Genomic DNA, 25,893 nt, shown 5'->3' with positions numbered 1-25,893 from the left:
CAAGATCTCCCGGTTATCAGAGTAACGCGCTTCTCTCGAAGAGCCTCGCAGGCCGGGCGTTTGTCTTCAGGCAGCGCCATGGGCAGCCCGCGGTCCTTGTAAGAGCGCGCGGCCCCGCCCCTTTCCTTTTGGCCGCGGCAGCCATCTTCCAGGTCGGTGGGCGCGTGGCTCTCGCGGCTTGTGCATTTTACACGCTGCACGAGGGGCTCAGGCCGCGGAGACTGCATGTGAGGGTCGTGGGGAGACTGTCTAGAGGCCGCAGGCCTGGGCGGTGGGTGCCGGGGGCCTTTATCCGGAGAGGCCGGGCCTGGCTTAGTGCTCGCAGCCGGACGTCCCCCTAACCCCAAACATGAGCATGTGCTGTCGGGTTAGGACTTAAAAGTCGGCTTGGTTCTTCACGAGACTTGGGTGTGTGCAAGCCTGGACTTGGCTCTGGCGAGGAGAGTGCCCTCCGAGTCAGCCTGGGGAATGATGTAAAGGAGATCCCTCTTCGGGATGCATGAAACAGTTCGTAATTTGCAAATTTTGGCCCTAGAAGACGAGCGTAGGAAGGGACGGTAACGTTAAGGCTGCCACACCAATGCTTAAGATAGCGAGTTGGTTACTTACAACACCATGCTTTAGGGGTTCCCGTGTGGTTCGGAGGAGTGGCGGGTAGTTCTGCCCTGGATGGCTGGAGTGATCCAAACTTTGTTGGTATGTTGGAAAACAAGTTCTGGTTGTAAATATCCGTAGCAGGTAAGTTCTTAGACGGTGCTAAATTAGCTGCCGATTGAGTAATCTCCCTGTGTCAAGAGTCACTCGGGGCTCTATGTCCATTTTACAGTGGCTGTTTATAAAAATGGAAAGGCCATTTACAGGCAGGAATGTCAGCTTAAGTAGGTTTTTGTAGCAAGAATCGTCGAGGCTTATATCAGTTTTACCAGGGATTGATTCTCTCTACATACTTCCTAATACCTTAGCAGATGGTAGTCTCTTAACTCTACGCTTCCATTTGCTAATTTGACAGAGAATTCGGTTAATAATGAAAGAAAATTAACAGCATCAAAGTGTAGGCTGAGTTCTGTGGTCTCCAACCACAAAGTTATCCTGAAGTTGGGAGTTGCAATGTCTTTGGCATTCTAGACTATTCTACTTGTAGATAGGATGTAGTATACGTTGGTGTGTTCTGTTTTGCATTTGAATTTAACAACCAATCCTGATGGTTTTAATGACAGAATTTGGTCTCTGCAGCCAAAATCCTTTTTTAAAAAAGGTAGCTTTCTATTTAAAGTCTTTAAGTGGAATCATGGGCACCCATTTACAGTCCCAGCACTTTGAGGCTTGGGCAGGAAGGTGCTGAGTTTGAGGGAGCCTGGTCTGTGACAAGATGACATTAAGGTGTGTGTGTGGTGACCGAGCTTTTTATTCTGTTTCCTGATTAGTTTTAAGGGGATAGTTGCTAACATTAAATTTTTTTCTGGTTCCAGTAACTCGCCAAAATGACGAACACAAAGGGAAAGAGGAGAGGCACCCGCTACATGTTCTCCAGGCCCTTTAGGAAACATGGTGAGTGGCGTGATCCTTGGTGATGTGTGTTTATTGATCTGTGGTTAACAGCATTCACCTGTACTGTGTCATAAGCAGAAGCATGGATCTCACTCAGTCTCACAACTTGAGTGTCCATGTAGGCTAGCACTGGAAAGAAGTGTCAGACTGTTAGTCTTAGACTAGCTTTGCTTATAAGGAGAAATTGTCCATTACCTAATGTAACTGCCAAAGATTTGTGCTTCGTGTGGAAAACTAGTACCGTTATGAAAGTACCTTGTGGGTCTAGACAGGGTCTTGATTTTTTTTTTTTTTTTCTTTTGCAGGAGTTGTTCCTTTGGCCACTTACATGCGAATCTACAAGAAAGGTGATATTGTAGACATCAAGGTAAATTAGAGTGGAGGAAAGATCAGTATTAGCAGTTAGGCGCTAGCTGGATGTTGGTGGTGCACGGCTTTAATCCCAGCACTCAGGAGGCAGAGGCAGGCGGATCCCTTGAGTTTACAAAGCAAGTTCCACCAGGGCAGTCATGGAGAAACCTATTTTGAAAAATAAAAGTTAGGAATGTTGATTTAATAGCACAAATGGGGGAGGGGTAAAAGAAACCTTTAAAATTAATGGAGCCAGGCCTTGGTGGCACACACCTTTAATCCCAGCATCTAGGAGGCCGTGGTGGGTTTGAGGTCAGTCTGGTCTACAGAGCCCAGTTCGAGGACAGCGAGGGCTACATAGAAACCCTGTCTTGAAAAATCTCAGCACTCAGGATGAAGAGGCAGGTGAATTTCTTGAGTTCAAGACCAGCTGGATCTGTACAGTTAGACCCTGTCCCAAAAGATAATAAAATTTGTTGTTAAAGATAGAGTTGCTTTTTATGAAAGCCCCAGTGAAGGCTGCACTTTGGGGTTAGTTGGATATATTCTGGCACTCTGGAACTTAATGATGATTGTCTATTTGATTGCTTGATGCAATGTGAAAACCACATTTCACCGGCTCTGAGAGTTCTTGAGTTGCCATTTAAAGGGAGCCTTGGTTACTTAAAAGGATTTGGAAAGAGGAGTTGCTTTAGTAATTCTTTGTCTCTTGACTAGGGAATGGGCACTGTTCAAAAAGGAATGCCTCATAAGTGTTACCATGGCAAAACCGGAAGAGTCTACAATGTCACCCAGCATGCCGTGGGCATCATTGTAAACAAGCAAGTTAAGTAAGTGAAATGCTATTGGTTGTGATGAAGTGGTTGGTCACACCCCCTTTCACTTTGCCAATTGGACTTCATGTCTTCATTGGCCATTCAAGTGGGGCAAAGGAAATAGCCTTTTAAAACTCAGGCAAACTTAAGTGTTTGTCTTGTAACCTGTCAGGGGAGACATGATGTTCACTCGGGAGTCTGGGGGAGTGGTTGGTGCTGGTGTGTCAGTAGCATTAAAAGTTCATTACAAGCTTCGTTTGCCTGGTTTGGCTGAGTTACTATTGTTTCAGGGCTGTGTTCATCAGAAAAGTAGCTTTGAAGTGTGCTCTCGGGCCTCTTCCTTTGGGTAAGGATGATTGACATGAGCATGAGAGCAGTGTTAACCTACGTAGTTAGTTGTCAAATAACGGTGTGTGTTTCTGTTGGGCTTTTGACTGAAGCATTTAGAAAATCTATTGGTCTTTCCAGGGGCAAGATTCTCGCCAAGAGAATTAACGTGCGGATTGAGCACATCAAGCACTCTAAGAGCCGAGACAGCTTCCTGAAGCGCGTGAAGGAGAACGACCAGAAGAAAAAGGAAGCTAAGGAGAAGGGCACCTGGGTTCAGCTGAAGCGCCAGGTGAGAGCCTGACCAGGCAGTGTGTTTGCTATTGATCGTGAAGTTTAAGAATGGAGTATTCGGGGGTGGGGATTTAGCCCAGTGGTAGGCCCTGGGTTCGATCCTCTGCTCCAAAAAAAAAAAAAAAAAAATTATTTGTTAATTCCAAAGAGCACTTTAAGATTTCCCATAATCCTTTTCTTTCTTTATCAGCCCGCCCCACCCAGAGAAGCACACTTTGTGAGGACTAACGGGAAGGAGCCTGAGCTGCTGGAGCCCATTCCATACGAATTCATGGCCTAATGTACAAAAAGAAATAAAAGATATGGACTGTAAAGGGCTTTTCTTACGTTGAAGTGTGTCGTGTCTCCTTCCTGAAAGACAATTTTGAAGCAGATTTTAATTGTGCTAGTTCATTGTGTCTTTCCTATTCAACTTTTTCCTGCTGAATGATACGACTTAGTGTGCTAAAGACACACTCTTGTTTAGAAATATGGCCAGATAGTTGCTCTAAATCACCAGAGGGAAAGACAGAAAAACTAGTGGGTGGTCAGGCATGGTGGTGCAACTCTAATCCTTGCACTTGGAGGTTGAGGCAGGAGGGTCTTCAAGAACAGCTTGGGCCGTGTGGCATGCCACTATACAAAGTGGGGGGTATCAGGGGAGTTCTTGTCAGGTGTGGTCCCCTGACGGTAAGAGAGTGTCTTGTAGCTGTATCCTTCAAAGAGGGTAAACAAAGCTTAAGCCAGGAGAGGGGTGGCAGTGTGGCCCTACAGTTTGTACTGTTGGTGAAGAAGGCCCTGGTCTAAACCCCCAAAGCCTTGTGACCTTTCACAGTGGGGAGTGAGTCCAGCGTGGATTTTGAAGAACCACATTAAATCCATGGCATTCAGCTCATGAGTAGCAGAGTCGTGTGTCTTTGACCCTGATTTAAATATTAGAAATGGCCCAGCTTCCATCTTTGGAGCAAAATCTTACTGGCCCTTGACAGGCCTGGTCAGTTTGTTCTTTGCTCTGGGTTCTATCCAGGTTCACCTTTCTCTAAGGCCCACATGGGCAGTGCTTCTGTTGTGGCCCAGCAAATTTGGAGTGGACGCTGCAGTGCCAGATACTGGTGGTTAATTGTGTTAATTCTGGTGCTTGGTGTGGCAGCATGTATTGAAATTGGACAGTGAAGAAGGTTAGATGAAACCCACTGCTTCGATATGGTTAACTTTAAATCTATTCTGGAAGTGGGGCTGCTTTTAAACCTTAGGTGAAGTGCCCATTCCTAACCACAAGCAATGGAGCATCATTCTTCCTACTTCGTGATCACAGTTCATTAACTGCTGGTGGTGAGCTGTGATCACACAAGGTATGGATGTGTCTCATACATTGTTCATAGGACTACCACCCTCCATCTTGTTTGAGGCAGGTGGGGTCTTTGCTGTCCCTAGTTGTGGGGATTCTGTCTGAATTATACCTTCAACCCTTAGTGGTGATTTTTTTTTTTAAAGCAAGTGGTTAGTTCAGCAACTGCTAGGGTTATTGCCTTGGGAAATCTGGTTCTGCTCTGGTCTTGTGGTTTTCTCTTGGGCCCTTGGGTTGTCAGGTACTGACTTCATTTTCCTCAGCATCCTAATCTAAAAATCTTGAAAATCTAGTTCCCAGCTGGCTGCTGTGGCCTGCATACCTTACCGGGGTGCACTATGCAGCATGGGTCAGTGAAGAAGGCGCTCCAAGATGTTTTGTTTTTCAAAGATTTATTTATGTATGAGTGCTCTGTCTGTATGTACTACTTTATGCCAGAAGAGAGTATCAGATCCACTATAGATGGTTGTGAGCCACCATGTGGTTGCTGGACGAGCAGCCAGTGTTAACTGCCCAGCCATCTCTCCAGCCCAAGATGAGGTTTTAAGGCCTATGTGGTAACAGCAGGAAGGTCCAGCCTCTTCTGATGGACTGAACACCAAACAAAGTTGTATTTATTGACTGTCACACAAAGTATTTCTTCATACTCAGGTCCCTAATTAATTTAGATGTCTTACTGAAGGAGAGCATCACATCCCCCCATGACTTGTCCTTCATTATGTATCATTTGCAATACATAGTAATACAAGAGCCTCAGGTGTGCCTGAGGCATCTTGTGAGCAAAGTCTTGGGATGGCTGCAATGCTCCTTCAGTGAAACAGTTCTACAAATCAGAGAAAACAATCACTGTTTTCCACAAGGATTCTTCAAGGTCAAAGTACTAAAAAATAGCTGTTCACTCTAACATCTACCCAGGATACAGTGACTGCTGAATTCCTATACCACAGAAGCAGGCAGATCACTAAGTTCAAGGCTAGCCAGAGTTGTGTAGTGACACCCTGTCCCCAAACAAAAACTCCAGTTCTCAAACATTTCTTCCTTCAACCACAACTTGTGGTTCCTGTAGTGGGAACACAGAAGATACGGTTTACCCAGATCCCTGTAGTAGGGTTTTTTTTTTTTTTTTGTTTTTTTGAGACAGTTTCTCTGTGTTGTGCCTGTCCTGTAGCCCAGGCTAGCTTCGAATTCAGAGATCCACCTGACTGTGCCTCCCTAGTGCTGGGATTAAAGGCGTGCACCACCACCTGCCCGGGCTATGGAGTTCTTGATTGCTGTGTTTACTATTAAAGTAGGGAGGTGCAGTGCTCCTAGGTGGTGGCCATCTGCATGCAAGCCACACAGGTTGGCAGCTCTGAGCAAGGCAGAGACTGGACCATTTCCTGTCAGGCCGCCATCTGAAAAGTTGCTGTTACCTGCCTTTCTCTTTTTTGGATGTAGTACTAACGTTCTTGATGGTCTGTGAGGGTATACTATTTCATCCTCATGACAGCTTTGAGATGTGAGGACTGATATGTTTTATGTGTACGTAAACGGCAAGAGACTGGCAGAGCTGAGCCTTGATGCCGTGTTACACCAAAATTGCCTTCACCACAGCTTGACTGCTGTGTGGAGGCTAGACTCCGTTAGGTTAGCTGATATGATATGGCTGGGTGGTGGTGGCACACACCTTTAATCCCAGAGCTCGGGAGGCAGAGCCAGGCGGATCTCTGAGTTCAAGGCCAGCCTGGTCTACAGAGCAAGATCCAGGACAGGCACCAAAGCTACACAGAGAAACCCTGTCTCAAAAAAACAAACAAACAAACAAACAAAAAAGACTGAGGACTTGTTGGGTTTTGTTTTGTTTTGTTTTGTTTTTGAGATGGTTTCTCTGTATAGCCTTGGCTGTCCTGGAATTCACTTTGTAGACTAGGCTGATCTCAAATTTAAAGAGATCTGCCTACTGAGCATTGATTTTAAAGGTGTGTGCCACCACCTGGCCAAACTGGGGACTCTTAATCTCTATATGTTTGGTCTTATATTCTGCTGTGCTTTATAAAACTAGTGTTTCTCTGAAGTCTAGTCAACACTTTGCTCAAGAATATTTGGGATTGTTAGATCCTCCTGTGATGTGGAAAAGTCTGGAGACGTAGGACAGTGTTTTGTTCTTTCCCAGAAAGTCTTGTCTTTACCTTCTGTTGCCTTGACAATCACATGGCCTAGGGGCCACAATGAAGAAGGATTCCTAAAGGCTCTGTGCGCTTACAGTCTGATTTATGATTGACCCTGACCCGAGGAGAAGCCTCCATTTGGGAGGCCAATGAAGTTGACAGGAAAGGAGCAACTACCAGAAGAAGGGATGGGCATCAGCTCTCAACCTTCCTGACGCTCTAGCCTCCCATACAGGTCCTCATGTGGTGACCCCCAGCCATAAAGTTATTTCTTTGCTACTGTTATGAATCAGAAATATCTGACTTGCAACTCCCAGAGGGGTCGTGCCCCAGAGGTTGAGACCCACTGGATTAGGGCCATTATTAAGGGCACCTATTCAGAGAATTCTTTCCATTTCGTATACAAGAATTTTCTAAAACACAAATGGCCTAGCTGTGAATATGTGCAACCTCCTTAGGCTTCTTCACAATTCTGGGTAAAAGAATGTGATTTGCTGATGCTTGAATTATTTTGGCTAGTGAAAAACAAGGGGACTGGAGAGATGGCTCAGTGGTCAGAGCACTGGCTGTTCTTGCAGAGGACCATGTTCAGTTCTCAGCACCCACATGGTAGCTCAGGACTATCTGTAGGTCTAGTTCCAGGGGATCCAATGCCCTCTTCTGGCCACTGTGTGTACTGCACACATGTGGTAACACCCCCCCACCCCCCCCCCACCCCTGCACGGGCACACACACAAAGCTAGGGTGATGCCTTTAATTCAATACCATCACTGAGGAGGCAGGGGAAGGCAGATCTCTCTTGAGTTCGAGGCCAGCCTGGTCTATAGAGCTAGTTCCAGGACAACCAGGGATATACGAAGAAACCCTGTTCTGAAACGAAGAAAAAAAAAAAAAAAAAAAAAAAAAAAAAGCTGGGGGCTGGGGAGATGGCTCAGAGGTTAAGAACACTGACTGCTCTTCCAGAGGTCCTGAGTTCAATTCCCAGCAACCACATGGTGGCTCACAACCATCTGTAATGAGATCCTGTGCCCTCTTCTGACCTGCAGTCATACATGCTGTATACATAATAATAATAATAATAATAATAATAATAATAATAATAATAATAATAAAAAAGCTTTCCCTTTAGGGCTTTTACCAGTATCGGTTATTAAGAGTTTGTGAATTTGGCAGGAGAAAATGTGTTACTGAGTTTGGATTCTGTTTCCTTTCATCTTTGCAGTTTGGGGCGGCCTTTCTGGCCGTTACTGAAGTATCTTAGTTCTCCAGATGATACTTGGTTCCATGGCTTTGAATATCAGTTCTATCCTGACAGTGACCCTGGCCTACAAAACCCTCCACCCGCACTGTGGCTTTCTGACCTTTTCCTTATGTGACTCCTAGCCCAGAGCTTGGCTTGGTTTCCCCTCCTTGCTGTGCCTTTGATATGCTAGGCACACACTTCTTCAAAGCTTCTGTGCTTGGTGTTTCCTTTGCTGGAAAGCTTGTCCTACATAGATGCCTGCCGTTTGTCCCCTTTCCATAGTCAACCTCTGCCCAGATTTTGTCAAGACTGTCTCTTAATGGCCTAAAAAAATAGCAAACTCCTTTATCATCTTCGTTCCTTTATTCTTTATACTACTTATGACCCAATATATCTTTTTGTTGGGGAGTCTGAGTTTTTAATAAACTTATTATTTCCAGCTTCTTGTTAGGGTCAGGCACACTGCTGTGGAAGGAGGTCAAAGATGACAGGACCACACAGCCCTGCTCTAAACGGTGACGACCTGGAAGATGGAGGAGACAAGTATTTATGTGAGACAAGCTGGAGGGCACCAGAACGGGAAGGAGGAAAGGCGGGCACGAAGACAGTTGGCTGGGCTCTTGTTCCTGGCTGCCCACCTCCCATAACTGTTGCGTGTGCAGTAAGAGGGCAGTGGGTTGGACAGTGGTGGGGGCTGCCTTCAGCTTTCTGCCCTCACATGCTCTCTGATTATTCGGGGTGTCTCTGGCATCTTGTCCCTTGCTCCTTCCTCGACTTCAGCCTACAGACCTGGGAAGCTTGCAGGCGAGCAACAGTCTTTCCTGCGCCTTGCTGGCCCCTTCCATAGCTAAACTTCCTGGTTGTCCACTACAGGTCTGGCTTCCACCTCCACCATGCTGATGCAGCTATCCTCAGAGGTTGCCAAAATCTTGCTAATTAACATATTTAGAGACTTTTTTCAAATTAATTTTTTTATCTCCCTAATACTTGGCTGAGCCAACCAGTTTTCTTTTCCAGGGGCTTCTGCACCTCCGCTCAGACACCGCCAGTCAGGCTCCTCCAGACCCCGCCAAGTGTTGCTTTCTTTGGTTCTCTAGCTGCCAGTGCCAGCATCACCTGTGAACCTGCTGAAAATGCAGACTACACAGGGCATGGCACATGCATCTAGTCCCAGCACTTGGGAGGCAGAAGTAGGTGGATCTCTGAGATCCAGGCCAGCCTGGTCTAGAGTAAGTTCCAGGATATCCAAGGCTACATAGTGAGACCCTGTCTCAAAAACAAAAATCCCACCAAAAACAAAACCAGAGCAACAAGGAATAATGCTAGAGATTAAATTTTGCCCTACACACACACACACACACACACACACGCACGCACGCACGCAGGCACGCACGCACGCGCGAGCGGTGGGGAGGGGAGAGAGAATAATATTTGAACATTTTTTTTGTGGATATACGTATTTTATAGCTCATGAATTGAATTAAGTTAATTCTTTCACTACAGGGGAATCTGAAGGCATGAGGCACATCCGATACTCAATTCTCTGATTAAACTGTTCCTTTGTGTTCTCTTCTAGCACCCATCACAGGAGCTTGCAAAGACTGGGTTCTCAATTATTCTGATGGTTAGGTTGAAATAATGGAGGGAGTTGGTAGAGGGCAGGAGCTTAACCCTGTTCTGGGGAGAGGCTCATAGGTAGAGCCTCTGAAGTTCCCTTCAAGTCAGTAGGACGGACTTGGCTGACCCTACATATGGATGATGGGTGGGAATGTTTGTGAATTAGAGTAGGCCCCTGGACAAATCTCACTGAAGGGCTAGAATTTAACTTCTCATTTGGCTGGTAAAGAGTTAATAACTTGCCCAATCTGATATTTGCTATTTGCAAATTCTGCCCTTCACGCTCATTGTAGCACCCACAGATTTGTGTGGTGTTTATGCCCACGCATTCCTATTATCTTTGTAAAAAGCATTCAGCATGCCTGTGTTACACTGGCTTAAAGCTGTTACCAGTTTTACATAACTCTAGACACAAGCATGAAATAAAATAGAGCCCAGGCAGCCTCGATTCAAGAGAGCCTATTTATAATTCTCCAGCTTGGTGGCTCACTGTCTTCGCCAAAGGGTCAGCTTATTTTGTGTATCTGTAAATGTGAAGAGCTTTCCCAAGGAGAATGGAGACACTTCAAGTTCTTCCAAGCAAGGTGCACTAAATGCAAACGGAAGCATAATTACCACAGGGCAGGGCAGAGAACAGGTTGTGGAATCTTCTCATTGAAGGACCTTAAGCCAGTGATTCCCAACCTATGGGTTGCAAGTCAAAAGGCCCTGTCACAGGAGTCACATATCAGATATTTACATTATAATTCATAGCAGTAGTAAAATTACAGTTATGAAGTAGCAACAAAGTAATTTCATGGTTGGGGGTCACCACAACGTGAGGAACTGTATTAAAGGATCACAGCATTAGGAAGGTTCTCAAACCACTGCCTTAAACTGAGGGGTGGAAAACAGTAAACGGAGTGAGGTGATAGCCTCAAGTTTAAATAAAGGCAGTTGGAACTGTCTGCATTTCTGTCTAAGGGAGCTTGTGACGGATGTCACTAGCCCCTGCTCAACTGCTATTCTCCATGTTCCATTTTTCATGGTGTTAATAGTGTCTCTCTCCAGGAGGAATCATGATCACCACGGCTGTCATGGCCATCCCATCCTTTGCCAGCTGTTTGGATCGCTTTCCTTTGTATTTTTTTGTTTTGTTTTTGTTTTGTTTTGTTTTTTGAGATAGGGTTTCTCTGTGTAGCTTTGCGCCTTTTCCTGGAACTCACTTGGTAGCCCAGGCTGGCCTCGAACTCACAGAGATCCACCTGGCTCTGCCTCCCGAGTGCTGGGATTACAGGCGTGCGCCACCACCACCCGGCGCGCTCCTTCGTTTTATCTTTTCTGTTCTTGCAATGAAGATGTAACGGATGTTTTTTCTTTTAGATGGGGGTCTCATACAGCCCAGGATGGCCTCTAACTTACTATGGAGTCAAGGATAGCCTTGAATTTATGATCCTGCTGCCTTCATTTCCTGAGTGCTATATACTGCACTAAGGGTAGAACCCAAGCCCTAGGGCGTGCTGGGCAAATGCTCTGCCACTGAGCTATGTCCCCACCCCAAGCACTGTCTGATTTCGTAGTTACAGAGGCAAAGCAAGGTGGTCCTCCTTTCTGTCTCTGTTTGGGTGGGGACTTGATGCTACAGAAATCATCTCGTGTCCATCAAGGAAAGGCCCAGTGACTCCAAGAGACAACAGTCCAGCCTCCACAGAGCTTCCCAACAGGCTCTGGACAGCAGCAGTTCCTCATGGCTCCTTAAACAGGTCTTGTAGTCTTGGTGCCTGGGATTTTCCTCCACTTGGGGAGGGAAGCCCTGTGTCACGTCTCTCCGATTAAACTGAAAGTTCTGGGATTAAAGGCATGAGCCACCACCGCCCGGCCTGTTAGCATTTTCAACAGCAAAACCAGACTCCATTCTCCGTCACTTCCTATGCGCTAGCCCTTTCCATTACAGCTTGCTGCTCTGTCCTTAAAGGGGTGGAGCGTGATTTCCCCATCTTTTGAGTTCATGCTGGCGTCATGGTTTGCTTTGGTTGACAGAATGCACCAGAGGTGAAGGCTTCTGCTTTAGAGCTGCCCAGCCTCCAGAGAGAGGCCTTGCTCACTTGCACTCACTCAGCCTTGCCAATTTCCTGGATGAGCCAGCAGTTCGCTGCCAGACCTGAGTGAGTCTGGTGGAGCAAGCCAGCCTATCATTTCCCCAGGGCTCGTAAATTCTTAGCTACAGTCTCGGAGAGCTCCATCAAGCTTGTCAAAGCCTGGCCTAGATTACGAACAGAGGAAGGTCCTGTGTGGTCGGCCACGCTGCGCAAGCTGACAGGACTGGCATAGAGAACGGAAATGAAAGAGGGTAGGGCTGTCCGGTAGCTGGGCAGATGACAGTGGACCACTAGAGACTGCGAGGGCGGCATCCAAGAACCAGCCATGTTTTTTATCTTCTGTGATCACTTCCTCCTACCCACCCCCTAACCTAAATTCCACCTCATACTTACCAGGAAATGTTTGAATAGCGAAGTAGGTCCTGGAGCCAAGCGCACAGGCTGGTATTTACCGTGGGGAGTCCGGCCAGAATCAAGCTCCCTGAGTTTGAATGAGTCAGTTCACTGCCACAGCAGAGCAGGGGCTGCCTGGGTTTGGATGCTGAGCTGTAGGCAACAACTGTCCCCTGAGGGAGTTTATAGGTAAGTGATGGCAATTCCCTTGATTTATACTAAATTAGTAGATTAGGGCCTGTGCCCTGGCCCTAGCCTTTTCCACAGTGATGTCACTCCTCAGCACCCTTTTAGATTATATATATGTGTGTGTATGTGTATATATGTATATGTACATTTGAGACAGGGTCTTATGTAGTCCAAGCTGGCCTCGAACCCCAGATGTAACCAAGGATAACCTTGAACTTCCAACCCTCCTGTCTCCACTGGGTGTGCCACCACACCCAATTTACAGGATGCTGAAGCTCAAATTCACCCATCAGCACTCTGACTATCAAAGGCGCAAACATTGGATCTCTTCTTCCCACTGTCCCAGGAACATCCAGCCAGCTGCAGCTTTTGCCCCGTCTGGTGGCCCAGTTCCACCTTCATATTCACGCTCCAGGCTAGTGGCCCAGGTTGGCCACTACAGGGGCAGGTACCATCCGGACTCCACCGGCTGGGACCCGCGCAACTGGGCGAGCAGAGCGTGTCAGGCAGCCTGGCGGTGCGCACGCCCGCGGGTGACAGTCCCCTGCGCGCGCTGCTCCCACCACTCCAGGAAGGGGCGGGGAATAGGAGGAGCTAGAGGCGGCCACCGCGCTCCCCGAGCTCTTTAAAAACCGAGAGCCGAGGGCAGCTCTGCTGGCCGCGCCGCTTCCCGGCGCCCTGTCTTGCGGTGTGTCCAGCCGGCTATCCTGCAACGCGGTCGCGGGACGCGCCCATGCGTCCGCCAACCATGTCTGGGCACTTTCTGCTGGCTCCCATTCCCGAGTCCTCCTCCGACTACCTCTTGCCCAAGGACATCAAACTGGCGGTTCTAGGCGCGGGTCGTGTGGGCAAAAGCGGTGAGTGGGGCAAGGCAGCGCGCCGCCCAACGACAGCAGGGGTCCCCACCCGCAGGGATGCGGGAAGACCGCCGCCTGTTTTCTCTGGCAGTCCACTCCTGAGCTCTGGACCGGGTTGGCGGCTGTTGAGGGCCGCTCCGGTCTCATCCGTCACATTCCTTGGGGAAGCCACTTTATCCCGGGGACCCAGGGGAACGCGCGCCGTTCCGGTGAGGGCGACCACCTTGACCCACTTCTTCAGCTGATGTTCTTACTTCATTTTTCAGCAATGATTGTGCGCTTCTTAACGAAGAGATTCATCGGCGACTACGAACCCAACACAGGTTAGAATGGTTTCATGCTTCTTGGCTTTTGGGCTCGAGTTCTCTTTCCCCTCCTTTTTCTTTTGCTGGCCATAGCGTGGAAACGCAAATGCAAACTCTTCTTTGTTGTACAGGCAAACTGTATTCGAGACTCGTCTATGTGGAGGGGGACCAGCTATCCCTGCAGATCCAGGACACTCCAGGAGGCATCCAGGTAAGGACTGTCAACGAGGGTGTGTGGTGCAGCTGCATCTAACTTTGAGGTGATTGCCTTGGAGTGAGATGTCTCAGCACGTCTAATGTACGTTTCAATGTAGATATCGGCAGTCTGTCACAGGTGAGCTGAGGGTCGGGATGCTGGATGCCCTCCAAGGCGTGATTGATTAGAACTAGTTTGCTCTTAAACACTACTTTATTTATTTTAAAGATTGTGGCTTGCTCTGTAGTCCTGGCTGGCCTATCGCTTGCTTTGTAGCTCAGGCCTGACTTGGATTTACTATAATCTTTGATGCCTCAGCCTCCCAAGTGTGAGAATTTCAGGCTGAGGCACCCCCTACCCCCCACCCCCAACAGTAGCTTCTTCTGCAGCCCTGGCTGACCATCATTGCCTGGGCTGCTTAGGTAGGTATGAACACTTTCAGAGACCAGGAGCAATTTAAAAACAACAGCCGGTGTGTGTGGGGGTGGGGGTGGTGGTGGTGCTTTGCGGAGGTGAGGGTGAGGATGTAGCTCTGTAGTTAGTAAGCACTTTTTCGAAGGTTCAGGGTTCCATTCCCAGCACCACATTAAAGAAGAAAGCAGTAGGTTGGATTCTGGAGGAAAAGCGCCTGCCTTCTGGCCAGGGCTGCCAAAAATGTTAGGGGCTGTTTCTCCAGGCCAGTAATTGCAATCAGATAACCTCTTGGCTATCAGTCTGGAATGCAACTTAATTAATTGCTCAGCCCTTCTAGGGAGGAAAGGTCCTGTGGAAGAGTGCAGAGAAAGGAATTCGTTTCTGTAACGTTCTCAAGAAGTTGACTGCTAAAAATATTTTTTATGAGCTTGGGAATAGATATTTATGTTGGATTGTTTCCAGAGTTTTGTTTGTTATGAATTAATTCCCTGAAAACTAAGCCATTCCGGTCTGTAATTATTAAGTCATCAGAGTTCGCTGGAGACTGCCTGTTGAGCAGGGGGTTAGAAGTGTACATCCAGACCAGCTCAGAAAGGAATCCAGGGTGAGCATTGGTCCGAGGCTTTGTCTGTCGAAAGCCTCTTGCAGAAGCTAGGGTGAGCCTGACGACAGTTAGTGATTTCTCCATCCAGCCAGTGTTCCTTCAGAGGTCACTCTGGTTTGAGCTTCCTTTGATCAGGTTCCATTTTGTTCTTTCTCAGGCCCAAGACAACCTCAGCCAAACAGTGGATTCTCTGTCCAAGTGCGTGCAGTGGGCCGAGGGCTTTCTGCTGGTCTATTCCATCACAGACTATGAGAGCTACCAGTCCATTCGGCCCCTTTACCAGCATATCCGGAAGGTCCACCCTGATGGAAAAGCCCCTGTCATCATCGTGGGCAACAAAGGAGACCTTTTGCATGCCCGGCAGGTGCAGACACACGACGGTCTTCAACTAGCCAATGAGCTGGGCAGTCTTTTCCTTGAAATTTCCACTAGTGAAAACTATGAGGATGTCTGTGATGTGTTCCAACATCTCTGCAAAGAAGTGAGCAAGCTGCACAGCCTCAGTGGGGAGCGGAGGAGGGCTTCCATCATCCCCCGGCCTCGCTCCCCCAATATGCAGGACCTGAAGAGACGCTTCAGGCAAGCCCTGTCCTCCAAAGTAAAAGCCCCCAATGCTCTGGGGTGACCCATCTCAGACAGACTGGTGACTTTTATTACTATTATTACTAAGCATTTGTGCAGCCACAAAGACTGGGCCTTTCCCCTTTAAAACATATTGAGAGTTTATTTTTATAATGACTTTATTGGCTTTCAAGTGGATGTGTATTTCTGAAAATTCAAACAGTGATTGACTAGAAGTTGGATTTTTTTTTTTTTTACTGTAACTGTTAGCCACTTTTCCATTAAAGGCAAAATGGCAATCTATTCCTTGTTTTCTGAATGTCTTTTTATAGAAATCTTGCTTGCACCAGAGCCCAGAAGTGCTCAGTGCTTGGCCCTGAGTCTGAACTCTGATTGGTGTCTTGCAGTAGGGAGGGGGTCATGTGGAGGGAGTCAGCTGTGGGAGGGAGAGGTATGCAGAGGAGGGGAAGGGGTTTGACTAACTACAGGATGTCCTTAATTAGGGCAGTTCTTCACAGTCAGGAAGTTAGCACTGGTTTTCCAGCACCGTGCTTTGTTGGAAACTGTCGCTAAAATGCTACAAACTGTCACTATTATTTACTTATTTGTCCAAATGCCAGTGTAGCCTCTCCACAGAGTATTTCAGAAAACAAAAGCCCAGCTAGAGTCTGGCAGAAGGCTGAGACAGAAACGCAAGTGTCAGACCCCCCAGAGCTATGTATGGAAACTCCGTCATAAAACCTGTGTCTAGGGACAGAGCTCAGTGGTAGAATGGATGCTTACTGTGCTCAAGGTCCTTGGTTTGATTCCCCAGCACTGTCCAAAGAGGAAAGAAAATCTCCTTTTCCAGGATTCTTTGTCAGTAAGTGAACTTAGCCATCTGGAAGTGGCCTCTGTCCTCCCTCCCTCCTGCATCCCAGACCCTTTGCTGTATATGGACATAAGATGACCCAAGTATTATTTCATGAACCAAAGATGACTTTCGTGGGTTCACAATACCAGCAGAGGGGAGAGTGATGTGATGTAATTTCACAGTGAACACACTCGATGGCTGAGGGGCATTGACTGCCTGGTGAGCAAGGTCCAGAGTTGTTGGAGTCTCCTTCACCATCAGGGTAGAAGCCTCTGGAAAAAAGAGAGAATAATTGACATTTGAGGTATATCTTGTTTGGGGAGGTCCTGAGGATTGAACACTCTAGTGCTGAGCTGCACCCCAGCCTCTGAGGCATGTCTTTACTTGTGTGCCCTTTAGGGAGATGCTGCCTTGATGATCACCATGGGCACCCAAACGAATGAGGAGGGAGGTACAGGTGTGGAGGTGAGGGCTTGGAGACTGCAACGCTGTTGTAACCCGAGCTGTACATCTTGCAGTCGCTGTTAGGGATAGCCTGGCCACAGCTTCAGCTCTCAAGGTAAACCCAAGTTTATACATATCTTGACATCCAGTAGTTGAGATCAGTAAGTGGGGCACTGACTGACTCACATATGGAGTCTGATAAGGCTAATGGATCCTTGCTGGAGGGAGAAGACATTCCTTTCAAGACACTGGGTCTATTAGCTCTGTTTTTCTCTAAATGTCTTCTCTAGACCAGGCATCAAAAATCAGAGAAGGGTCTGGGGAGTCGGTTCAGCAGTTAGGCTCACTGGCTGCTCTTCCAGAGGACCTGGGTTCGATTCCCAGCACCCATACAGCTGCTCATGACTATTTTTAACCCCAGTCCAAGGCTCTCTGATGCCCTCTTCTGGCCTCCACAGGCACTGCATGCACAGGAACAGACTTAAATGCAGACAGAAACACCCAGACACATTAAAAAAAAAAAAAAAAAAGCCTACTTTCCTCACCAATAGCAGCTCTTGCTTGATTTTCATGACTGAGCACTTCACTGGGTTCCCTATCTATGGCAGACAATATAAATGAAGAGTACCATAAAGATTATTTATCACCTCTCCAGTTTCATTATTTTGCTCCAACACACATACAGATACACACACACACACACATACATACACATACATACATACACACACATACATACATATACATACATACACATACATACATACACACATACACACACATACATACATACACATGCATACATACACACACATACATACACATACATACATACACATACACACACATACATACATACACACACATACATACATACACATGCATACATACACATACATACACACACACACACACACACACACACACACACACACACACACACACACACACACACACACACACACACACTCATTCCACCTTACAGCCAACACAATAGGACTGCCTTTCTCAGTATACTCTAGGCTCTTCCATGCCTCCCCACCTGGGCACAAACTGTCCCTAAGTCTCAAACACGTTCACATAGTCCTTACCTAAGGAAGGGCTTGCTAACTTTCCTTCCAGGACTGGAGTCACATGCTGTGTGCCAGATTCACTCTGGGAGGCCTTTTTTGGGTTTCCTTATCCATGCCGTACAACCCACCATATAACCCACCGTGTCAGGAACACAGTTTGAAGGAGTGTCCCCGAGGGCAGCAGCTGCATTTACAACTTTGCTTACTGCCTGCTTCATTCAGCTCACACCTGCAGCCCAGCAGGTATTTCCTTTAGTTTGTCTTGTCTTGTTTTGACATGGTATCTAGGTTTTGTTTGTTTTTCAAGACAGGATTTCTCTGTAGCTTTGGAGCCTGTCCTAGAACTCACTTTGTAGACCAGGCTGGCCTCAAATTTACAGAGCTCCACCTGCCTCTGTCTCCCGAGTGCTGGGATTAAAGGTGTGCACCTCCCACCACCCAGCGACTTGGTCTCTTATAACCCAAGCTAGTCTTGAGTTCCATTTGTACCTTGATCCTTCGGCCCCCAGCTCTAGGGTGTTGGGATGTTGTAGAATACTTGTTTAACTATGTAAAGATGTGTTACATTTGTTTATGCTGCACTTGTTTAACTTTGTAACGATGTATTGCTGGTTCACCTTGCCTGCCTAAGACACCTGATTGGTCTAATAAAAAGCTGACCAGCCAATAGCTAGACAGAGGAGAGATAGGAGGGATAGGAGGGGCTGGTGGACAGAGGGAAAAGGGGAACCACCCAGCCAGCCAGCTGGGGATCAGCCGGCCAGACACGGAGGAAGCAGGAAAGCAGGATGGACAGTATGGAGATGAGATAAACAACCCTCAGGGCAGCACCTAGATGAATAGAAATGGGTTAATTTAAGTTAAAGAAAAAAATTAGCTAGAAATGAGCCTAAGCTAAAGCTGAACACTCATAATTAGTAATAAGTCTCTGTGTCATGATTTGGGGTTACAGGCATGTACCACCACACCCAGCTTTATTCAATGCTGGAGACTGAGCCCAGGTCTAAGAGAGCCCTCTACCCACTGAGGTACCTCCCTAGTCAGGAATAACCATTTTTCAGTAAACATATGATGAGTGAACATTCTATTTTTTTGTGCCAAAAGAAAATAATAGGAAATTATAATGGAACAAATGATGACATCTGCAAAATTAGGCCAGAAGGTGTTTTAAGTAACTTTTATTAAGCAGTGACAGCCACGAGCTGACAGCTGGCACCGGAGATGGCAGCCCACGTCAGGCAGCTTTCCATCACTGTGACAAAACACTAGAGAAAGTCAGCTTATGAGGAAGGAAGGCCAGTTCAGTCACCAGTGCAGGGCTCTCAGTGCTGGGTCACTTAGCCTGTTTCCCTGGGCCTGTACGGAGACAGGACATCACAGAAAGAACCTTTGGGACAGCAGAGCTTTGGGGCATGTTGCTGGAAGCAGCGAGGGGAAGACCAGGGGCTAGAGTCCAGTAATCCCTTTCTAGGACACAGCTCCCAGTGACCTAACTTCCCTCTGTTAGACCCCAATTTCCATCGTAGGCTGCAACCAAGGCTTTTTTTTTTTTTTTTTTTTTTGACACTGTGTAACAGTCCCAGCTATCCTGGAACTCACTCTGTAGACCAGGCTAGCCTCAAACTTCCACCTGCTTCTGCCTCCCACGTGCTGGGATTAAAGGCATGCACCACCACAGCCTGGGTGCAACCAAGGCTTTGACATGAGACTTTAGAGGAACATTCTAGATCAGTCTATAACACAGGCCATTACTCTTCCACCCAAGGACGCCTCTATCCAGACCTGCAATATCAAAGAAAGTTAGGAAAATTAAACAAATTAATTTCCTAAACAGTATACAAGCAGGGTCTCATGGTACAGACCTATAATATCAGCTACCAGGGAGGCTGAGGCAGGAGGATTCTCAGTTCAAGGTCAGCCTGGGCAACTTAGTAAGGGCTCTGTCTCAACATTAAAAAAAAAAAAAAATGGGGCTGCAGCTCAGTTGTAGAGTGTTTACCCAGCATGCATCATAGTGGGAGGGGACAAGTTCCAAATGGTGAAAAATATTTAGAATTCTATAATCTTTTGAAAAGTGACCTTATTCTTCCTGGGTTTCGTGCCCTCAGAACAAAGGTGACTATTCCCATCATCATGTGTCAGCTTCTTTCTATGTATTTTAGCTTGTGCACGTAGACACAAGAATAACCATGACTAGAGCGTGCCCAGATCACTGCCTGGTGTTAGGGCCCCTTCTGTTGGCAACAATGTAGGTTCAGACACCTAATAACAAACGCTAAGCAGCAGGTGCGGCTCACAGGGCTCAAAAGATGAGTCCCAAAACAGTTTCAAGCAGAGTTCTATCCACGGTGGGCTCAGGCAGGCTAATGGGCTAAGGGGAGGGTGTAGCACTCTGTATTTTTCTGTCCACAGCATCACAAATAGCAGATCCCCAGGACCCCAGGCTTCCTGAGAAATGGCTCAACAGGGAAGCAGATTGGCGGCTCTTACAGAGCTTAACGGCCTGTTGCCCCTGTTCCAGACTCCTGCTGATTGGTGACATGGTCCCCTGGGCCTCATAATGCTTAGAGAGTCTCTAGGAAGCTCCTGGGATGGTTGTCTTGGAGATGGAGGATGTAAGCACAGTATTCATGATGAGGAAATGGGGAGTCGTTGGATTTGTGTGTGAGGAAGAAAATCTGAGGATTTGGACTCAGTTGGGCAACAAGGAAGCTGTTCAAAGGAGAAGCTTGCTCTAAGCCAACCTCACAAAAATGAAGGGGGATGAAACACAAAAGATTTAAATGCCTTCACCTCTCCTCCAGGGTAGAAGTCCCAGAACTCTGGACAGAAACACAGAAGGATGTTGACAATGTGGGTGGGAAGGCAGAGGATAGTCTCCACAGACTTCTCTACTCTGAGCGTCAAATACGTGCATCCCTACAATGGGGTAAGACCATACCTGCCCATGGTCCCAGGCCAGCTTGGATCTGGCATGGATCGCTTAGGCCCATGTGTTGAAGACTGGGTCACCCCGCCATCTTGTTACTGTTGGAGAGAGGAGGTGAAACCTTTGAGAGGTGAAGTGGGGGATCCCTAGGTTTTTGGAGGCCTGCCCTCCAAAGGGAATTGTGGGAGTCAGATCATCTGATTCTCATCCCTTCCTGGTGATGGAGCATGTGGTCCTCCCACCCCTTTTTAATATTTTATCTTGTGTGTATCCATGGCCTCAACCTCTAGAGCTGAGGATCGAACCCAGGGCCTTGCGCTTGCTTTTTTTTTTTTTTTTTTTTTTTTTTGATTTTTCGAGACAGGGTTTCTCTGTATAGTTTTGCGCCTTTCCTGGATCTCGCTCGGTAGACCAGGCTGGCCTCGAACTCACAGAGATCCACCTGGCTCTGCCTCCCGAGTGCTGGGATTAAAGGTGTGCACCACCAACGCCCGGCTCTTTTTTTGTTTTTGTTTTTTAAATTTTTGTTTTTGAGACAGGGTTTCTCTGTGCAGCTCTGGCTGTCCTAGAACTCACTCTGTAGACTAACTCAGAGATCCACCTGCTTCTGCTTCCCTCCCAAGTGCTGGGATCCAAGGCGTGCACTACCACTGCCCACCTATACAGTGCTTCTTATCTTAGGTTTGTTAGTGTAGTAACATAGTCCTTCATCATTTCCCTCCCCATTCCTGCCTCAGTTGTAAGTTGCTGTTTCTTTGGTAGGTAAGTGCTCTGCCACTGAGCTATACCTCAGCCCCCAAGATCTGTCGCTGAAATTCCCATCCTATGCATCCTCTTCTTGCCAACGCATCATTGCTAATTTGAGCTCCACAGGGTAACGAAATTAACAAGATGGGTGTCATCCTGGAGGAATGACCACAGTGAGTGACCCCTGAAATGCAAACCAGAATAACGGAAAAACAAGCCAGTTGAACAGAAGAGGAGACATCTGTTTTGCTTGTGTTGAGGTGAAGGGCACAATGCAAGTCTTCAACTTTATTAATATCTGTTTAGAAAAATCAATGGGATAAATATCAGCAGAAGGAGGTAGTGAACAGCAAGGGTGCGCGGGGCGGCGGCGGCTGGATAACAGCTCGTTGATTCTGGACTTTGTGTTCCTTGTAGATGTTGTGATTTGCATTTTTTTGTTTTTTGTTTTTGTTTTTTGTTTTTTTTTTTTTTGTTTGTTTGTTTGTTTGTGTTTGTTTTTGTTTGTTTTGTTTTGTTTTGTTTTGTTTTGAGACAGGGTTTCTCTGTGTATCCCTGGCTGTCCTGGAACTCACATTGGAGACCAGGCTGGCTTCGAACTCACAGAGATCCGCCTAGCTCTGCCTCCTGAATGCTGGGACTAAAGGCGTGTGCCACCACTGCCCAGCTGTGGTTTGCACTTTTTGTTATGCAGTTATTTCTGATTTATAGTGTAAAGACTTCTGCTGTGATTTAAACTATTCTTCTATGCCCTCACTCTCTAAATAATGGGCTCCTTTGAAAGATTGTTAAAAAGTTTTAAACTACATGGAAAGACATAAGAATGAGAAAAAAGAGGTTTCTTTCTTTCTTTCTTTCTTTCTTTCTTTCTTTTTTTTCTAAATGTGATAAATTTGATCTATGTGATGATTTGGTTGTAAGAACAGAGCAGTTCTCAATATAACAAAGTAGAAATTTACCTGTCATTGGTGGGCATCTCTGTTGGGCCTGAACTCCGCCCCTACCCATCCTCACCACCACCTCTGCCCAGGTTCTGCACTACATCAGCTCAGTTAGAGTTAGGATGGGTGGACTGTCATTCATGTTTGTCACCCCTGTACCTGTTGTAACACCAAATACACAGCAAGACCCTTGAAAACATTTGCTAAAGCTGAACACTAGAAAAATTAAATTAAAGCTATCACTGATAGCTTATCCTGCTTGTCAGCTTGACTGTATCTGGAGTCAAGCCACTGGGTGTAGGTGATAGGAAATCACAACATGTCCACACGGTTGGGCTTTCCCGGTGGACCGCTTAGTTATTTCCGGTTCAAAATAGCCATTTCCAGGTCAGAACATCTCGCGTGGCTAGGACTCCGTGGCTTTACATGGTTGCGTAAAGTGTGTGCGGCCATGTAATCTACGTGCATGCGTGGAGTAGCCACATGTGGTCCTATACGCATGCGCGGCTCACTCTTTAAAAAGCCGGCGCCATTTTGCACAGGTCTCTCTTCTCTCCTCTTCTTCTCTTCTCTCCTCTCCTCACACACATGTGCTTCACACAGGCATGTCACCTCTATCCTCTATCCACCTCTTCTGTGGATTTGTCGTGTTCGGGACGTGTTCCTCAAGGGTAAGAGCGCTAAATAACTAACAGTAGGGCCCTGGACCCCCATTTTGAGTAGCTGTTGCCTTGCTTGCCAACCTTGACCAGATGTCCTCCCTATGCTGATTCCTGCTAGTCTTCACCCTCCTGAATGCTTAAGGGAAGTTCTTTGTTTATGTATCCTGCATTTGGTGTAAACAGCTTAGATGCAAGAATGTAGAACATTGGGAAGCGAACTTCTGCCCTCCGGGGTTCCTCCATTGTGCTGTAAGCCTGTATTTAAGGTTTCCTCCCTCCTTCAATAAAGGGCATTCAGCATTCTGCTGACAGGAATGACCCGCTGTCTCTTGTCTCTGTTTTTTAATCCACAGCCCCTTGCTTGGACTTGGTGAATGGGTGGTGGTAAAACAACTGGGCAGTCTCGTGAGAGGGTTATTTGGATTATTAGAAACAGGAGGACCCACCCTAAATGTTGGCAGCACCTTCTGGTGGCAGCCTACAAAAAAGGAAGGAAGCTTTTGCTTGCTCTAACCCTTATTTTTTTGTTTTGAGACAGGGTTTCTCTGTGTATGTCTGACTGTCCTGGAACTCACTCTGTTGACCAGGCTGGCCTTGAACTCACAGTGATCTGCCTGCCTCTGCCTCCCAAATGCTGGGATCAAAAGTGTGCACCACCACCACCCAGCTGCCTCCTCTCTCTTGCCAAGTTCATCTACTCTGTGGCTTTGGTAGGAACTAAATGCAACTTTTTCAGGATTCTATCATAGACTGAAGACAGCAGCTGCCCAGGAATCCTGCAGGACCCCAGCCAGCACCAGCCTGGGACTGCTGGGACACACAGCTCCACAGACTGAACACCACGGGGTTCTCAGCCTCTCAGGTATGAGACAGCAACTGCTGAGCGCTCAGACCACATCCTGCAAACTGTCTAATAAATCCCCTTTGGATAAATAATCATTCCATCATTCCTTTAGGGGAGCCTGGCTGGCACAGGTGCCTAGGGTTAGTTCTGGCTCATTCATGAGCACAGAGGTGTGTGTGTGTGTGTGTGTGTGTGTGTGTGTGTGTGTTTTCTTAATTTCTTCATCACACTGTCCCAGCTGCTCTCTTCCTTCCCTTTCCTTTTTCTTTATTTATTTTGAGACAGGGTTTCTTTGTATAGTCCTGGCTGTCTTGGAACTCTCTGTAGACCAGGCTGGCCTGGAACTCATAGAAATACACCTGTCTCTGCCTCCTGAGTGCTGGAACAAAAGGTGTGCACACCATGCTAGGGTTCTTCTTTTTCTTCTCCTCTTCTTCCTCCTCCTCCTTAAAAAAAATTACCTTTATTACCTTTAATTGTGTGTGTGTTCATGTGTGTGTGTGTGTGTGTGTGTGTGCATGTGAGTACCTGCAAAGCCAGAGCAATTGGATCTCCATGGAGCAAGAGTTGTTGACAGTAGTAGGTGGGTTGCCAATTGCTTGAGTGGCTGCTGGGAACAGAACTCTGATCCCTGGAAGAGCAGTATGTGCTCTCAACTGTGGAGCCATCTCTCCAGCCCCTCTGTAGATGAACAGTCTTGTTAATTAAACACAGAGCCAATTGCAGAGTTAAAGCCAAGAGGTCAGAGCAATAGTGAAGAGCTATCAACCTTACAATCAAACAAGTAGTTCCTTTTTAAAAGTATTTTTATTTTCATAATAGATTCAGTAATCTTTTGTCATTTTTATATCTTCCCTTTTTTCTTTTTACAGTAGATTCAGTGATCTACCCATTTATCCTATTGTTCTTTATCTTTTTTCTCAGAGTAGATTCATATCTACCTCATAGCTATATTCTCTTTTTTCTTTTTTTTTTTAAACAAAAACTCTGAATCTAATCTCCTTGTTCAGCTTTTTTCCTGACCATTAACAATCAACAACTTGTAACCAACCATCATAAACAATGACAATTATCCATACTCCATTGAACCACCAAAACACACCCACCCCACTTCTTGGGAATATGGGCGTTTTCTTAAAATTACTTCCTGCTTTAAGGGATCTTGAAAATATTTTTTTTTGGGCTAATTGTCAAGTCCTGTATCATTTGTCCAGTCTCTACATAATGGGAAAGTGCAGAGCTTGTCACAAGTCCTTATTCGAGTAGTCTGTCAGGCTGGATCATCTCAGCCATCTCAAAATTGTCCTAAGCAATTTGTAGTCCAAAGTCAATCTTTTGGTGGTATTAATTAGCTTAATGGCTTTATCATAGTCCATGTGGAATCATCTTAGGCTGTTAGGTGTGATTGTGGTTCCTGGCAGATCCCCCCCCCCCCCCCCCCCCCCCCGCCACCTCTGTGGTTTGGAGTAATCACAGTCTGGTAAGTGTCTGTTTCTCAGAATCACAAATGTTCTTCCCTAGAAGAGAAAATCTTAATAGCAATTTCTCCCCACCATTTGTCTTACCAAACTTTTCCAAACTGACCTTTGCCAATGCTTTCTTGTGACATGATGGTCCTGGCAATTCTCTGAACAATCAGTAGTAAACACTTTGTCCCAGGTAGCAGCATCACCACAGTCACCAACATGATGGGAAGAAGCCAGCAACTTGGAGCAGCAGCCGCTGCCTCCATGGTCCCACCGCCACTGTTTGTGGTTTGTCCCCGGCCGAAGCTTCTCCTTAGCAAGCCTCCTAGGCCGGCCTCAAACTTGGGATCCTCCCGCCTCTGCCTCCTTCCGTAAATCCTACCAGCATGCGCCACCACAACCGGCTGAGAGTAGCTTGGGCCTGAGCTGGGGCCCAAAAGACCACAGGCAAACTCTCTTGCTTTTTTGAGAACTCAATACCACCAACGTTGGGCGCCAGATGTAGCAGGAATCTTAAAAGTTCTTATTAATAAAAACAAACCCGAGGCCAGGTATTAGGGTGAACGCTGGAAGATCAGAGAGACAGAACAAGCCACAGCTACCTCACCTCGCCAGTTCTTCAGCTGATCCTGTTTCCTCAGACTGGAAGCCTCTGAATCCTCATTGTT

General features: G+C 46.8%; 2 protein-coding genes and 2 non-coding genes across 5 annotated transcripts; all 4 read left to right on the top strand.

Moving 5' to 3' along the window:
• Positions 1–81: 81 nt before the first annotated feature.
• Positions 82–3,662, top strand: Rpl21 (ribosomal protein L21). Of its 2 annotated transcripts, none has more exons than XM_036172040.1 (6): positions 82–152; positions 1,470–1,548; positions 1,854–1,915; positions 2,617–2,729; positions 3,183–3,333; positions 3,526–3,662. In XM_036172040.1, exons 2-6 carry the CDS (start codon positions 1,482–1,484, stop codon positions 3,613–3,615), a joined length of 483 nt encoding a protein of 160 aa, XP_036027933.1. In that variant the 5' UTR covers positions 82–152; positions 1,470–1,481; the 3' UTR covers positions 3,616–3,662. The 2 variants fall into 2 exon arrangements, with proteins under 2 accessions (XP_036027933.1, XP_036027934.1); XM_036172041.1 differs by lacking the exon at positions 82–152 and adding an exon at positions 177–227.
• On the top strand, positions 2,459–2,529 carry LOC118572856. The gene has a single exon (XR_004943551.1). It is a non-coding gene; the product is annotated as a small nucleolar RNA SNORD102 (small nucleolar RNA).
• Positions 2,769–2,897, top strand: LOC118572860. Its single transcript, XR_004943555.1, has one exon. It is a non-coding gene; the product is annotated as a small nucleolar RNA SNORA27 (small nucleolar RNA).
• Positions 3,663–12,916: 9,254 nt separating the features above from the next.
• On the top strand, positions 12,917–15,566 carry Rasl11a (RAS like family 11 member A). The gene is made up of 4 exons (XM_036172257.1): positions 12,917–13,186; positions 13,453–13,509; positions 13,623–13,702; positions 14,863–15,566. The coding sequence occupies exons 1-4, from the start codon at positions 13,063–13,065 to the stop codon at positions 15,328–15,330; spliced, it is 729 nt and encodes a 242-aa protein (XP_036028150.1). The 5' UTR covers positions 12,917–13,062; the 3' UTR covers positions 15,331–15,566.
• The last annotated feature ends 10,327 nt before the right edge of the window (positions 15,567–25,893 follow it).

This window comes from Onychomys torridus, chromosome 22, assembly GCF_903995425.1.
Source record: "Onychomys torridus chromosome 22, mOncTor1.1, whole genome shotgun sequence".
Taxonomy (NCBI): Eukaryota; Metazoa; Chordata; class Mammalia; order Rodentia; family Cricetidae; genus Onychomys; species Onychomys torridus.
The sequence above is the reverse complement of the archived record's forward strand: the minus strand, read 5'-3'. Positions and strand labels throughout refer to the sequence as shown.

What these genes read in the sequence shown, in the direction of transcription:
- Rpl21 (XM_036172040.1), top strand. Translation starts at nt 1,482, where the DNA reads ATGACGAACACAAAGGGAAAGAGGAGAGGCACCCGCTACATGTTCTCC. An exon ending in CAGGCCCTTTAGGAAACATG is followed by an intron (nt 1,549 to 1,853) that starts GTGAGTGGCGTG and finishes TTTCTTTTGCAG; the next exon opens with GAGTTGTTCCTTTGGCCACT. An exon ending in GTGATATTGTAGACATCAAG is followed by an intron (nt 1,916 to 2,616) that starts GTAAATTAGAGT and finishes TCTCTTGACTAG; the next exon opens with GGAATGGGCACTGTTCAAAA.
- Rasl11a (XM_036172257.1), top strand. Translation starts at nt 13,063, where the DNA reads ATGCGTCCGCCAACCATGTCTGGGCACTTTCTGCTGGCTCCCATTCCC. An exon ending in GGGTCGTGTGGGCAAAAGCG is followed by an intron (nt 13,187 to 13,452) that starts GTGAGTGGGGCA and finishes TTCATTTTTCAG; the next exon opens with CAATGATTGTGCGCTTCTTA. An exon ending in ACACTCCAGGAGGCATCCAG is followed by an intron (nt 13,703 to 14,862) that starts GTAAGGACTGTC and finishes GTTCTTTCTCAG; the next exon opens with GCCCAAGACAACCTCAGCCA.